The sequence below is a fragment of the Phasianus colchicus genome, chromosome 8 (assembly GCF_987193195.1).
Source record: "Phasianus colchicus chromosome 8, bPhaCol1.hap1.1, whole genome shotgun sequence".
Lineage (NCBI taxonomy): Eukaryota > Metazoa > Chordata > Aves > Galliformes > Phasianidae > Phasianus > Phasianus colchicus.
In genome coordinates, this window is record NC_143443.1 from 15,272,153 (window position 1) to 15,288,347 (window position 16,195).

General features: G+C 39.0%; 1 protein-coding gene across 3 annotated transcripts; it reads right to left on the bottom strand.

The window, feature by feature from the left end:
- Positions 1 to 100: 100 nt before the first annotated feature.
- Positions 101 to 16,195, bottom strand: SAMD8 (sterile alpha motif domain containing 8). Of its 3 annotated transcripts, none has more exons than XM_031602991.2 (6): positions 16,049 to 16,195; positions 9,692 to 10,296; positions 8,094 to 8,189; positions 7,322 to 7,439; positions 6,362 to 6,512; positions 101 to 5,422 (listed from the first exon to the last, which is right to left on the bottom strand). In XM_031602991.2, exons 2-6 carry the CDS (start codon positions 10,267 to 10,269, stop codon positions 5,118 to 5,120), a joined length of 1,248 nt encoding a protein of 415 aa, XP_031458851.1. In that variant the 5' UTR covers positions 10,270 to 10,296; positions 16,049 to 16,195; the 3' UTR covers positions 101 to 5,117. The 3 variants fall into 3 exon arrangements, with proteins under 3 accessions (XP_031458851.1, XP_090001120.1, XP_090001121.1); XM_090144994.1 differs by lacking the exon at positions 16,049 to 16,195 and adding an exon at positions 13,036 to 15,813; XM_090144995.1 differs by lacking the exon at positions 16,049 to 16,195 and adding an exon at positions 11,592 to 12,122.

The window sequence follows — 16,195 nt, forward strand, 5'->3', positions numbered from 1 at the left end:
CAGTAAAATTTAGCTGTGGGAAAAAGCAACCCTACACCCCAGACTGCTCAGGTATACTTCTATGGTCACAGCACAGAGATAACAGATCCACCATTTTACACACGAAGTAAAAACAAACATTTGCCATCTTTCAAATATTTTATTTTAGTACTTTTAAATATGTTTTAATACAACAAAGATATAAAACAATATATTAATTCAATCTGAGTTTATAATCAAACAATATTTACTTATTTACAGTACTTGCTTCAAACTTCACTGGCATACCTTCTAGCCATTACATAACACTATTTTCTTCGTCAGACAAATTGAAGTAACTGCTCAGTGTGAAAACTCATTTTCCTATATCCCTATTATGTTATGGAACATATACGATGCAGTTTGTGCTTACTCACATGTGACAAGTTTTTCATATTTGACAAAACCAGATTCAAAGAGACAGCAATACCAATTTACACATCTTCAACTACATAATCACTGGGCTAACATGTCAGGTCCTCCACATTCATCATCTGAAGTTCTTACACCTATTACAAACTGGCTTTAAGAACATGCACGTTACTGAATTATGTACATAATGCTCACTGCACCTTTCTCAAGATACAAACAGTAAGTATTCAGGAAACTGCTATGAGCAAAGTTCAGAGTTCACAACAGCATAGTGCTCAAAGGGCTGTGAGGGTTTTTTTGGATGCTTTTCTCAATACAACAAGCAAGACATCTGCACAATCACTTCAAAGGCCTTTTTTCCACCCCTCTCACCCTCCCCCCCAAGAAACACAGTTTCAATTTAAAAAGTGGCAACATCAAAGATGCATCAGAAAGAGTGAAGTCTATTAATCATCACTGGTCTAGCAATCCTTGTTTCATAGCCTATATGCACAAAATAATTCAGAGGACAAGCTGGCTCACTGCTAGGAGTTCTGCTGAATTGACTTCCTACTTAAAGATTCTGCTGTTTTCTATAGTTACAGGTCAAGTTTTTATAAAGAATCCTAGATTATTAAAAAAGTAAAATAAAAAGCCACAGAAGTAATACTACCTGCAAATTCCAACAAACTCACCAACTTTACAGGATAAACTACATGGACTGGACAGATGAAATACTATTTGACACTTATTATAGACTACTACTTTTTTGCTTCTCATCCAAAAAAACTACTATTTTTTTTTTCCTTCTATTTCTTCAATTGGATGCTTAGTAATTACATTTCAGCTCCACAATAGTTTTGATGCTTGAAAACCTCTGTGGACTTTAGTAAACCAAAAAACCTAGCTAAATGGTAATGGACAAGTGGAGCACCTAAATGTGCAAGTGTTGCTAAAAAAACAAAATCAAACAAACAAAAAAACACCACCAAGGAGATACTGACTGTTGAAAATACTTCTTTTGATGTCTGAGTTCTGCCCTTCCATCTTTTCTTTAAATATTTTCTTTGCTACTACATGAGAAACTACATGAAGTGTCCTCATACAGAAAATGAGATCATAGGAACCTGCACTTCAGCGCTTGTTGGAGGATTTCAAGTATTTCTTCATAACATTTAACATGTTTTTCTGTTCTGAATTTTTTTTTTTTAATTTTTTTTTTTTAAATGTTGATCTCTCAAGACAATTAGATACAAATTTATTGGAAATTCTACTGGAATGTTTTCTTTGATAGCAGATAAGGGGGAAAAGAGGAAAAACAAAAAAGAAAGTGACATTACCTACTCCCATTACTCTATCATACACAGGATGCACTTGGCCTAATCCAAGGAAATGCTTAAACTAAAATGATAACCCTCACTAAAATCTGAATATTTTATGACTTGCTTACACATTTAATCTTATCATTTGCTTCACCACGAGCAGTATACTTACAGGATCCAATTCTTGTTAGTCTTGAGCATTTGAAAACTTCAGGCCTACCTACATTTCCATACCAAAGCTCTGCATTAGTGTTATCTTGTTTGCTAAAGGACGTAAAAATAATTAACACATATGGAAGTTTTTAATATCATTATTCAAGAACAGCTGAAGTCCAGAAGGCCAATCTAAGAAGCTATATCATGAGGTACATGGAAGATGAGTTACGTGAGTGGCCGTGCCTATCACCTTCAGGTCTGTGCACACATATACTTATTTTCAGACATACCCTACACATACAACACCAAAGTGGTAACAAGGAAGATCTTAAGACTATTTTCAAATTCCAAGTATTACTAGATTTCCAAAGTTGCTAGAAAAAAGCAGCGAGGGGGTACACTCACAGACAACAGAAGATGACTTGGCACATAAGGGATGCAGCAAGCTGAAAGAGAGCAGAGACTGGTGCACCAATGCAAGGGAGGACAGACAGCCCTCAACATACGTAGCATTAAATCCAAGTCTCAATGATGCTCTTACTGCATTTCCTCAAAAAGGCTTGTCAGCAGCAGAGTAGCAGCAAAATGCTTCTAACACACTGACTGCAGAAAAGAGGTACAGAATTTTAAGCCTGTCCGTCATTTGCAACTTGTTTCCACCTCATTAACAATAAATCTTTCATCACCAGCTCTTCAGACTGACTGTGATCTTTTAGTACATTAAATCAGAATTTCTGTCTTCTATCAATTTCAAGCTTTCCTCTTCTGTGTTTACAGATAGACAAAATTAACTTCCAAGACAGAAGAGCACAGTTACCCTGGCAGTGTTTTACTGTGCTTCAGTTCTCACCAAACTACACTCTGTTTATTATTTATCTCAGATAATTAGCAGCAAGCAAAACAGCTTGAACAGAAGAACCAACTTCCTTTAAGGAACACTGATAGGCAACGTTGATTTAAAACATAAATTTACTTAAAAGAATTTGAAAAATTAAATTAGAACAAAAAGAGAAGCCTTACGTTTCAAAGAATCCAAACTTCATTTTAAAAAACGTTGAAATGATAGCTCTACTTTATGTAAACATTGTTACACGGGGCTGCACTTGAAAATTCTCCTGTATGCCTAAATTGCAAAATATTTTTTTCAGTCTAGACACAGCTGTGCCAGCTAGCACATGTTTCTTGTCAGAATCAATGGCTTTGCAAGTTTAATAGCATACACCACCACACGTCAGAATTCAGAATACAACCCTGCACATCCTGAGAACAGATCCTTTCCTAGAGTTTAAAAAACAGCATTCATAACTGCACGTGTATTGCAAAGATAAATTTAAGTTAGCAAACAGAGCTCTTTGATTATAAAGTCTCAAGAGGAATGTTCAAACTGCCTTTCTGAAATCAGAAAGATAAGGACAGCAAGTGAATAGTCTTTCAGAGTTTTGTTTTTTTTTCCCCTGAAGTGTAAGCATCTTTCACCAATCTGGATGGCAAGAGCCACTAGGCTACGGCAAACCGAACAACACAGAATTCTTGAAATTTTACTAAAAATCTGAATGTTACAAATATAAAGTCTGCAAAATAGTATGATGTATGTGTACTCACTACAGGTGGCAGAGATACTTCAAGATGCACAATTTCTCTGTGAAATAGGAACTAAATTAATTTACAAAAGTAATACATCACAAAGAGTGCATGATGGTCAAGATGGTGTAATCCAGGTTTGGGAAAGAAATGCACTGCAGAGAAGTGCAAAATTTCAAAAGGATTCTTCTCTATGCAGACATAATGGTCATCAAGACAGCTTGAACTAAGCCAGAACTAATTCATGCTACTTTCCAAGTCTGACTTAAGCCATGACATGCCACCTATTCTGAAATTGCAACAACAGATTAAAATGGCTCCATCATTTTTATGGCTTGCATCTTCTACCTATCAGTTTTCATTGAGAATAAATGTGTTTCAAGCTTCTACAGTCAGTGTTAGAGTTGTCCACTCAAAAACCACTGTATAAGAGATCACTATGTAATCCTTGCTTTTGCACTATGGAGTGTGCTATTTTTAACAACCCAAAGTCAACTGCTTATGGTACTTTTATCTTTCAGAGTAGCAAATGAGCAACTTAATTAACAACTAGTCTCTTTCATATTTGTTAGGAGAACATATAAGTGTATGTCTTTATATATATGTATATATAAAAAATGTATGGTGTTTGTATATTCAGAGATATTCATCATGTTGTTGACACCAGAATGCTACAATGCACATCAATATGAGCACTACTTCCTAAACTCACTATTATTACTCCTCTTGAAACAGTTACTACATGCATTTTCCCCATCCATTTATGGGACAATAAGATATGTGAAACTATTCTGTTCTTCCAATGTTAAAGAGCTGCTCCTAAAAAGCATGCACTGGTCTGAGTATAAAAAGCAATTAAAACCACACAGAAAAGTTATGCGTGGCTTTAAATGTGCTAAAGCTAAATTAACTTTGCTTTCAATGGCTGTAGCATTCACTTTCACTCATTTATTTAAAACAAAAGGGAAGATTTCCCTGTGCTAGAACAACCATACAGATGACCGATGACTAGACTAAGTAAGCTCTCATTAAAAAAACAAAACCAAACCAGACATCATCACTGCATAGCCACAAGGTAGACTTTCATTTTTGGCAATCTGTACGAGACCATTTATATTGTCAGTTACACCTTACGACGTGTTATTAAATAACAACAGTTAAGAGACCCTTTTAAGCATGAACTATATTGCTTTCCTCATTATGACACAGTACTCCTCAATCTTTAAGCATACACAGTTTGTTTTAATAATTAAATTTATGACTGTTTTAAAAGAAAGTCATCATAAAGTTCTAAATTTTTAGTCAGTATACAGGAAGGATGGCATGTCAGAGAATGGAGATTAACCGAGTCTGTAAAGGGTTTATCATATTCAGCACAAGCACACATTTGAGGTTAAAGTTACTTAAACATTCACACAGAACCTTACTAAGGGTAACAGTATTCTGGTTCATATTCATGATTCGCTGACTGCCTCTCTACCAGACCCTGCATTGTTTTTTCTTAAAGCAACAACAAAACACATTCCTGTGAATTGTGGCAATCCCATTCTATGGCTAAGAATCTAAGAAACAAGACAAGGAGGTGTTGGCCACGGAATGAAAAAAACATTGCTTTATAACCCCTCCAGTTAGTCTTGTAGGGTCTTAGTCATAACACTTTATAAAAATCTGAATTGACCCTTGCACTCTTCAGCCAATCAGTCTTTTCATTATTGTAGGTTTTGAAAATGGCCAGCAGTACTCATTGGGAACAGTACCATTAACGTTGCACTCAAAAAAAGAAAACATTGGAAACCAGATCCTTGCTCTTCTACTCTGTTGATATGCTCTAGTATTAGCCAATGTGTGGTAATACAAAAAGAGTCTTGTAGTGATGTAAAAGGCAATGAAGACATCTATAGAATAATGTTCATGTGCAGCCAAAATGAAGAAGATTCCAAAGAGGTTGAGGACCCAAGACAAGGTGTGCAAGAAGTTCCAGCTCCTTGGCGTATCTAGGAGAAAACAGAGTAACTGACCTTAAGTGTCTCAAAACCCTGGGTCACTATTCAATCCAGGCCTAGATCCAGTAAGTTTATATGTGGTGGTTTTTTGTTTTTTTTTTCATCTAAAAAAGAAATTGTCTTCATCTAGAAATCTTGTTTATGTTTCACAAGTCAAATAAATTCAATGAGAACATGTTATACATGTCAACCATTTCATTAACTCTTTACAAATACAGCTGTCATTCTTCTCTGAGTTAACCAAGTATCCTAAAATGCTTTAGGATCGCATAAAGCAGAACTTAGTCCAAACAGCTTCTGTTAACGAAAATGCCTCTTCTGTGCATTAGGGAGAAAAATATCATGAAGTATAGATTTTTCTGTTATTCCAGTCATTCCTTCAAACATGAACTCAGACTAATTATCTTAGATTGCTATATACTGCATTAAATCACAGTTCATATTTACAAGACAGTACTCTTTCATATATTCTTACTTATGTGAGCTTTTGTATTTCATATTTGTGGACTATACCAAAGGTACACCTAGCCTAAGATTTTACTGATAGGTTGCTGACAGATATCAAGGGAAGTATATAAGGAACAGAAAATCATTAATAACTTCCCTAGTATTCTCCCATCAGCAAGCTACAAAACCTTTCTATAATTTCTTGGCTTGCTTGTTTTTTTCAGATATATCCTATTTATCCTTCCATAAATTGATGTGGTTCTGTTTCTTTTCTGTCTGCAACTGAACCACCACAAACCAGAGAAAAAGCAGAGATCTGAATTCGTTAATTTTAATGTTACTCTCCATGCCTTCGGCTGAGGACAAGCAGCAAAGAACACTTAAGGACATTTAAGTATTTACATTTGTGCACCTTTGGTTGACAGCAAGCAGTACAAATCCTTAACACTTCAGCACATTTAAATATTGACACTGTGTACTTACATTCGGTGACAAAGAAGTTAAGCATGGTCAGGACAACAGTGTGGCCACTGAACATATAATCTCCACATGTATGTACTCCAGTAAGAGTCATTCCAAAGCCACTCCATATTGCAAATGCCCGCTGGAGTTTTGCCCAAACATTGCCATACAACTACATGTAAAAGACAATAACATTAACCTTTAGTAACTTCCTATCCCGCACTAACAATACATCCTTCAAGTTATACCACAGATAACTAGAAGTTAGCTCTCTAGTACTATGTGTGATTAGTAGAATTGATTCTTTGGGGTCTGTTATTAAAGTACATGTTAGCACATCACTGTCTTTTATTGTGGTGATGAGCTCCATTAGTAATGTCAATTACTGCCTCTGATTAATCCTAGCATGTAGAGCAAGTATTTTGTTGCAAGTCAGTTACATACCAAGTGTATGTTGTTTTTTTCCCTGAGCACATTCTACCTCATACTGTATCACTGTCAATCTTCTACCATTCAGCTCAAATTTCTAACTAGAAACTAGGATAAAAATATGAAATCCCAAATTAAAAAGAATATTTCTTCTTAGAACGCTAATATTTTGTTCCAAACCATGCACCCAACAATATGAGGTAGTGATTACTCCACCTTCTAGTTTTTCTAAGTCAGTGCCTTAAGTGCATATTTCTCTGAAAGATTCTCTCCAGTTTATGTTGTGAAATATTCTTAAAAGTTCCCCTTCTCCCTTTACGAAGTGGCTCTCCTCCCTCCAAAACAGCAAGAGTTTTAAAGACTCCTACATGTGCAATACCTGCAGAATGGCAACGAATGAACAGGGGCAGAGAGGAAAAGAAACCTGCTGATCTTACCAATATACACCTAACATGATAGCCACTATCATCTTTATCATAACTCAAATAATATTTTTTCAAAACCTTTTTAAAAAGTAAACAGGAGAAAACTTGAAGCATTTCATGCTTTTACCTTTCCAGTACACTGCAAGTGCTGGCCTGGCACAGAGAGTGAGGTAACAAACATTGTAACACAACGTAGTAAGAATACTGTCCCCATAAGGCTGCAAAGCCTTCGCAGAAGTATAGACCTGGGAACAATACACAGAAACTGACAGTAAGAATCCCAATGTATTGTATTTTTATGCTGGTAACATTTTCTCCCACCTCAGCTTAATTCTCACAAAGCTCCAAATCACTGGATTTTACTTGTAAGCAGTACTATAAAGGTAATACTCCACATGACGGTGTGAGACAGTGGAGCAAGCCAACAAAAGCCCTGCAGCCCCACTCCTCTGCATTTATGTTAGCTGCACTTGTACTAGCTTTGGCACTCATGTCTTCTGTTGATGAACTGATAAAAATGAACAAAACAGTGAAAAGTTAACTTATAATAGGCACACACACAAATGGGTTTTCTACCCTTCTGTGACAGCAAACCGCTAGACTGGCTCAGTCATCCTGTGGAATATCATTCTCAGAATGAACAGCACTGTTACAGCATGAGAATATATAATGGTGAGTCCCTGAAATATGCATGCTCTGCAGGAAATTATCTGCAAGTCTGATAGAAAAATAAATTCAGATTGCTCCATAATTTTCACAACTCAACATTCTTGATTAAATCCACTCTATTCTAACAACGTATTATTAATTGTAAAGTCTTAAACAGTCCTCAAATTCTAGTAACACTCCTTCCTCTACATCACATTACCAGTTACTTGCCTTGAATATATACACTGTACCTGTGTTTGTGAAGCAGAAGAACCAACAGCCAAATGTAGCAAAGAATTACACCACATACTTCAGTCATAGCAAACGCCCATGGTATCCTTGGAACACTAAAAAGAGACAAAGCAAGAAAGAAAAATTAAGGCTTTGTATTAAACCTTTCTAGTCTCAGTATTAAAACAAAACAACAAACCATGTAAGGTTCTAACTAAAAAACTAACTTGCATTACTCTCACAATAAACAACAATCAAAATTATTGTTAGAGTGAGTGAAATATAATTTCAATTATTTTGTAATTCAATTGTCCCCTTTCTAGTCCTGCATTTTCAGGAAACATTTACATGGAATTCACCAAATGAAAGAAAATCTCAACTGTACTCATTTAGTTTACATGATTTATTAACAGGATGTGTTCCTTCGTTTCTCTACAAACCATTCTGACACAAACTTGCACCACACCAATTATGCTGCTTATGCTTGTAAAATGCCACGTCAACACAACTAAGGAAATCCTGCAGAGCTTAAAACCGTAAGTACTTGTAATGAAACAGAACTACAAGGGAAAGCATTAGGAAAAGTATAAATTCCTTTCAAAGGTAGATTTCAGTGATAATCACTGTATGCAAACCATCTAGCCTTGCTGACCAAAAGATTCAATTCTTGCATACATGTTGCACTAGCAACGATTTCCACTCCACATCCTCACCAAAACAGAGACTACCAGTTTTCAGCTATGTGTTCCCTTTGGTACAAAAAGGTAGCAAAGCACTGCTCAAATGCTTAGATTTGTAGTGATCCAGTGATCCTCTTTTTGTTCAGTGAGCTGCTACTTTCTGACCTCCTCCATCCTCTCACTCACTGAATACTTTGGAATTTGCCCTGGGAACAAAATCCAGCAATGCCACTGCTCTCATTTCTTTTCACTTTGTTTGATGAGGACCATCCTGGCCAAGTTATATATAATTCATGGAGATTCTGTAAACTGCCTCACAGGACGAGATCCCTAGTGACTTCACTGAATCCGATAATGAAAATGGACATTAGAAGGAATAAAGCCACAAAGACATGACTTTTAGGAAGTTTGACTTGTCTTTTGAAAATCTCCAGTCTTCATTTACCAACCCCAAAGCAAAAAGCATATATCTTCTCCAGAAAGTCAGCCATCAGTGGGCTGCCACAACTGAGAAAGAACTTGAAAATTAAGACCAGAACATTCCTTCATCAAAAGTTTTCATATAGCAAGACATATTAAGCTTCATAGCAGCATCCAGATTTCAGGATAAGCAAACAGCTGCTTATCTATGACAGCTGACCATCATCCTTTTTACTAAGATGAAAAGATCGAATAATTAATTCCCATGTTGCAATTAAAGACACAGAATTAAATATAAACAGGGTAGAATAACTGTTCAATTTGTTTTCCCCTGTGATGACCAAATCCCTACATCTAACAGAAGCACATTTCAGTGTTTGGAGAGAATGTACTACACTCATCAACATTTTGCAGAACCATCTTCAAGAACACACAAAACTTTGAAAATGAAGGGAAAAAAAGGCAGCCCACACTTTAAACATCAACTTATTGCTTTGTTTTAAAAGAAAATTTCTTACCTATCTAGAAATATGTCTGGTAGAGGTGGATATGTCTGCATGTCAGGTACTCGCTCATGTACTATAACCATAACAAATGACGTAAAGCCAAACACTATGAAAACATAAACACAACTTAAAACTGTCTTCCAGTACTCTGGGTCCAGTCTTCTTGTCGAATGTTTGTTTTTTCCATTTGCATATTGATATTGATCACCATTCAAGTCAGTAACCGGTCCATCATAGTCCCGAGGAACTTCACCATTGCAAAACCAATCTGCACCCTGCAGCGAGCCAACAGCAGCGCACACAGCGCCAATGTGACTATCACTGTTGTATCCCAGCTCTTCTAGGACATCAATATGTTGCTTCTGTAGCTTCCGTATGGACAGCATCAGCCTTTTGATATCCCCCAGGATTTTGATTTCCAATGGAGGAGATCGTAAATCATACTCCGTGAGTGTCAGCAACGTAATTCCATCTAGTCTGTGTCTATTGCACAAAATATCCACGTATTCACAGAAGCCTTCTTCCTTCAGCCACTTGGCCACATTCTTGGTAGTCCAACGTCGAATGCAAAGCTGGTTATTGCCTGCCATCGTCCTCTCTCCGCCAATAAAACTGACCTGTTTTACATTGGAGAAAGGGACAAGATCTCAATGTTTACTGAAGATTATTGGAACATCACTGTCTTTCATGCATTCTTAGATGCTTAATTAGCCAAAGATGTTTTATGTAAGTGCCAGCCAAAAACCAGGCTTAATTTATTAGGTAAGTAAATATTTTGAAACAATTTCAGTCCGGTAAAATTAAGTTTAACTTGAGAAATGTAAAGCCACCCAGAATGAGAATATTTCCTAGATCTAACTTGCCTTTTATTCATTACAAATGAAAATCTGAGTTTGTGAATTATACTAGGCAACAAGAAATAAAGACTACCCTGTTTAAATAGTAGCTTAATCATTATTATTGTCTACTGTTTGAACTTCAAAAACTAAGGAGGGAAGTAAGACCAGCAACCATGTAAAACTGAAATATAGCTAAAATAGTATATCACAGGTCCAAGATACTCCACTGCTTTAAAATACACATGACAGCTTAGATAGCATGAGCTCCCACCCAGTAAACCTAATGCTTGGTATCTACAGTCATACTGACCCGGCCCACCTCAGCTATATGTTAATGGTACACTTGTCCAGCTTAGATATGTATGTATGAGCTAAGTAATTAATACAGATGCTTGCAAATAATTTAGGATTTTATGCTCTTACAATAAAAGCATTGGAAACCAAACACTATTTTTTATTTCAAAATACCTTTAGAAGTGGTAATGATAGATAGAGATCATATCAAAAAATCAAAAAAACGTATTCTCTTCTTAAAATTTCTCAATAATCCTTTTCTTAACTCTAGAATATTGTTTAAGAAGGGAATTCAATGCAGCAACTTTATTCATGTAGGGCTAACAAGATACCATAACAGCTTCAAACTATGGGGGTTAGTTCACTGCTCTACAAATAATTTAGTGCAGTTAAAAACTAATAATAATAATAATAATAATCCCAATATGTTATGTGGAATATATGAAAAAAATAATGTTACCAATGATTTAAAAGAATTAAAAAGCTTATTCAATATTTAAGACCCAGAGCAGTACAGAATGGATTGGTGCATAATTTATACTCGGTAGCTTTTGTACAGCTACTGTCTAAGAAACAGATATGGTTTCACAGCCCTTTCCTGTGAGAAAAAGCAGTGTAATTAACAAGAATGCTTCAATCACATCGACCAAATCTCAGAAAACACATAACAGTACAAAACATTTCTATTATTAAGCTTCTGCACACAGTAAATAGACGCTGAACTCAACACAGACATTCCAGAGTTTTCAGCTCTTCCACACACACAAGCTTTACTTCACCTTTTCTTTTTAAAAAGGCACCATGCCTGTCACAGAAGCAGCGCCTGTAATGACTGAGCACAATTTCTTCCACTGCAAATCTAACAGCATCGTGCACTACTTTCTTCTGTAGCAGAAAAGACTCCATTTGTCCATCAACATTTCTCAGTAGTGCAAAAGAAGTAGTTCAGCTGAAAAACGGGAGCACAATTCAACATTGCCCTTTTAAAGGCCCAAGGGAGTGGTACTCCTTAAAATACTCCCCGTGGAGTTGATGGTGTATGAACAGCACGTTACACACAGATTTTATTTCTCAGAAGGCCACATACAGTCAATACGTATATAACCTTTAACATCTTGATTTAAACAGTTGCCAAAATATCCACAAACCATTACTCTTCTCCACATCTACTGTGATCTTCCTTCTCCATGTAAGAGTAGAGTTGATCATTTGTTACCTATTGAAGATCTTGCTCAAAGCAGCTGTATCAACATAGCCATTATAAAACAAGTAACAATCTGTAATTAATGAATGGTTAATTGATCTTTTTATATACTTAAAAAAAAGAGTAATTCATTGGAATTTCCAGCTTCCTTTATTCAGAAGTACAGATAAAGTACGCCCACATGTTAATCTGTGCTTTTACAAGACTGTAATCATCACACATTTTCCAAAAGTGGTGAATTTAGACTCACCAAAAACACACACAACTTATTGACCTGTCTTCTAATCAAAGTACTTTCTGAGGGCAAGTGCAGGAAGCTCTCTTCACCCCAGCAAGAATTTTGTTCCTTTGGTAAAAGAATCTCAACACCCACTCAGCATTTCTTCATATAGCATTTCAGAAATTTAAATAAAGGAATGAATAAATAAATTAATAGAAATCAGTCCTTGCACGGCATGCAAGAAACGTGACCTCACAACACTAAGTAAGCATACCCCAAAGCATCAAAGGTCATTACTGACTGGACAGACCAGGGAGAAAGTCTGCATCAACTTATGATGCACCTGATAGCACTTGCTCCTGTTTCCAAATGCTGCCAAAGAGAAGATATTTAGCCAGCTGGAAAAGACAAAGATAGCACTAAAACACCAAGTTAACCATCCCACACAACTCATGGCTAACTTCATCGGAACAGCAGCAATTAAGTCCACTTTTGATGACAAGATATTTTCCTTAAACTTAGAAGCTGTACTCTCCTTTGAACTATGCATTCAGTGCCACTTTCATATTTTACACAGTAAAAAGCACATTTTCCTAATAATCTTAGCACTCGGAACACAGCACAGATCTCTATGCCAAAACGTTCATTTACTAGGCTTAAGAAAAATGCTAGCTTAAAAGACAGAAGCAGAAACATTCTATATACACAAAAAATTTAAAACCTTATTTTTTTTCCTATAACTTTTATGTGGTTTCTTTTATCCCACTATTAACTTGGAAATATTATGAAGCATACATACATGGAGTCTGCACTGAAGTCCAACACCAGCAGCCCAGGCTGTGTGACCAACTAACATAACAGAAGAGTCACCCAGATGACTTTATGTACCTTTTGGAAGAAAGCAACACCAAGAGCCTCCTACATTACTGGTTTTTATCTCCAAAGACAAATAAAGGAACACATGAATAACATTAAGCAAGCGCAGACTTAAGTGTCAGAGGGCAAAATATACTTTTCTCCTGACATCAGCAATGTCTGCAGTGAGCTGGTTGATTACTTTCCTGTTACTGTTGACTTTATATTTAGTCAGCTCATCAGCAGCACATATCATGTGTTCTATTTCTCCTTTTCCTTCTCCAGCCTTTAACAGCATGAACACAACTGAATGCGAACTACTGTAGGAGCAATAGATGCACATTCAGATACAGAAAATTCATCCCTCTCAGAATTATTACCCACAGTTCTAGCATGTCGTCCTTCACTAAATTACCTTTAGTCAACCACCCAGCCCATAACTTCTCCAGCACACTGTGACACTGAGTCACTGTATTGAGGTACAAAGGTGGAAAGTTCCTGCTACAGTTGAGAGACAGTAGCAGTATCATTACACTAACATGAGGCAACAGACCTGATATGGAGATCACATACACCAGCTTTATAGCAGAAGGGCTAAGTGAGAAGCTGGCAGTGCCCACAGCAGGCTCAGCAGGGTGCTGAATGTTCACTGTGCAAAGCCACCATCACTGTGCTGCCCTGCCTGTGACCCCTTGCTGTCGCATTTCTTGATTGTTATCCCCAGCTAGTTTCAATTCTTGCCATCCTTGAGAAGAATTCTAGAAAGGTGACTGAAGAACAATCAGCTCTCAAGGGATATAACCTACATTTCTTTGCAATAGTTTTCAAGCTGAAGTTTGAATGTAGGTAATCCCAGCTCAGCCCCCCTCACTGACTCAGCTGGCTGAGGAGCACCACATCTCACATTCTGGGAGAAAAGATTTCCATGCAACGTCTGCTGGTATGCAATGCAGGCATGACATGGACTCTGCTGCTGCACAGAAAAGCCATGCACAATAGAGAGTGCTGAGCCAGCCTGCATGGTGAGCCTGCTGCCCTGTACACTCACTCAGGACTGCTGTGCTGGAAAAAGAACCACTCCCTTGTCACACAATAAATAGCACTCACACTCTGCGGCCGCTGCTCATCCCTGGCTCTTTTTGAAAAGCCTGAGCACTCTGAGGTTGAGAAATGGGACAGACTTCCTGAAGTGAGCCGACAGTAACTTCACATGCAGAAATGCTCCCGTAAATCCTGCTTTCAGTTTTACTGAGTGATGTCACTGTCAGAGATGCTCCATAAATATTTCTACTAAGCGACCTTATGGTCAGCATTGCAACTGTTCTGACAGGTCTCAGTGCAACTTACAAAGGTAAGACACAAAGTCTCACAAAGTAACACCTGTCCGGCTTACTGTAAGCCTTAGATCACCAAGGAAGATTTGCTTTTCAAGAATGGTTCAGTGAAAGCGCTGCATGGTGGAAAATAAAGAACTGACACAGTAAAAGCAAAGATTAGCTCCATATGCTTAAAGAGCCCTTCTGATGGAATGCCTCCATGCAAAACTGACAGCAGCTATTACACACAATCCTGGAAGCTAAATTCATTTGTCTTGAGAACCACTAAGTGCGATTACACAGCTCAGCAGCTGAATAGAATACAAACAGCTCCTCGAGTGCCGCACCTCATTAAACCAAATGGGCTGTACTACACTCAAGCGAACACTGAGAGCATCTCCACTCCTAATCTGCTAACCAGCTCACAAAACGTTTTGTATCCTACCACAATCATTCATGGCACACACAAGTGACTTTCAAGCAACTGACTGAATGCTCCCCCGCTTCATTATCTTAGAATGTAACGCACAGTATTTCGTTGATATTTGTACAAGACCTTGAACATTTCACATGCTAAATGTCAGATATCAAGGATCTTTTTCACCAACTTCAAAAAATCCTGCATCCAGCTCCGCAGAGAACAACAATTCAGATTTGCTGCTTTCCCCTTTTTAACTTCTTTTTATTTTCTTTTCACACCTCATTTTTGTGTGAAAACAGTGGAATACAGAAACAACCCTGCCATCTGCATTAACATCAGAACAGTATCTGTATGGAGCCATGTTTGCTCTTACTCTCAACAACCACTGACAAACTCATCTCCCTAGTCCAACGAAGATCGGAGTCTTCCTCACTTTAAATGCATTAAAACACGCAAGAGATCAGAAGCTTTGGGAAGCTGTGAGTGTCACGCATAAGGCAGCACAGCTCACAGCCCTCAGCCGCTGGTGGGTGCATCACCGAGCTGTGCGCGAGGAGCAGCGGCGGTACGGAGCCCGAGGGACGGCAGCTCCAGGCCGTGCTGTGCTTCTAACTGCGCTGCTGGGGAACACGCAGCAAAAAGACCACCACGTAAAACGTTTCACATTTTTGAGGCGATTTCACATTTTTGCTTCTTCCAAGCCTACAGATCATCTTCTTCACGTGTAAGCACTGCTCTCGCGTCCCAAGCTTACTGGATTTTTAAAGATGAGCAGCCCCAGCATACCTCCCTCAACAGCGACAGCCACCCAACGCGCTCCCCGGGAAGGATGACGGTACCACAGCCGCAACTTTCTCAGCTCACGGCCTTAACCCCTCCAAAATCCTCCCAGCGCCGCCGCCCACCACTCCGCGAGGGGCTCCACCAGCACAACACCTTCCCGAGCCCCGCGTCCTCGGAGCCCCGTACCGCAGGCCTCCGCCGGGAGCAGCCCGCCCGCCGCGCAGCCCGCGAGCGCTGCCCGCCGCCTCCCAGGGCCGCACCGGCAGCCCGGTGCCGGGGACGCGCCCCCGCGGCCGGACGGGCTCCGGCACCCACGGACGACGCGAGCCCCGGGGCAGGCGATGCGAAGACCGCAGCGGAGCCCCCTTCTCCCGCGGCCCCACCACCACTGCCGCACCGCACCGCACTCCGCTCCGCTCCGCTCCGCCCCGCCTCACCTCAGCAGCGCCGAGCGGCCGTGCCGCAGCACCCAGCGCCGGGGCGGCAGCGGCTCCTGTCCGCCCTGCCTCCCTCCGGCGGCGGCGGCGGCCCCCGCAGCCACCCCATCCCCGGCAGGAAGCGGCGCGCGAGGCGGCGGAAGGGGC

Excerpts from the sequence above, each read along its gene's own strand:
- SAMD8 (XM_090144994.1), bottom strand. The coding sequence starts at position 13,092 with ATGTTAGTTGGTCACACAGCCTGGGCTGCTGGTGTTGGACTTCAGTGC. Across the intron at positions 10,297-13,035 it reads GACTTCAGTGCAGACTCCAT|GTCAGTTTTATTGGCGGAGA; the intron begins GTATGTATGCTT and ends AATGTAAAACAG. Across the intron at positions 8,190-9,691 it reads CCAGACATATTTCTAGATAG|TGTTCCAAGGATACCATGGG; the intron begins GTAAGAAATTTT and ends GTCTCTTTTTAG.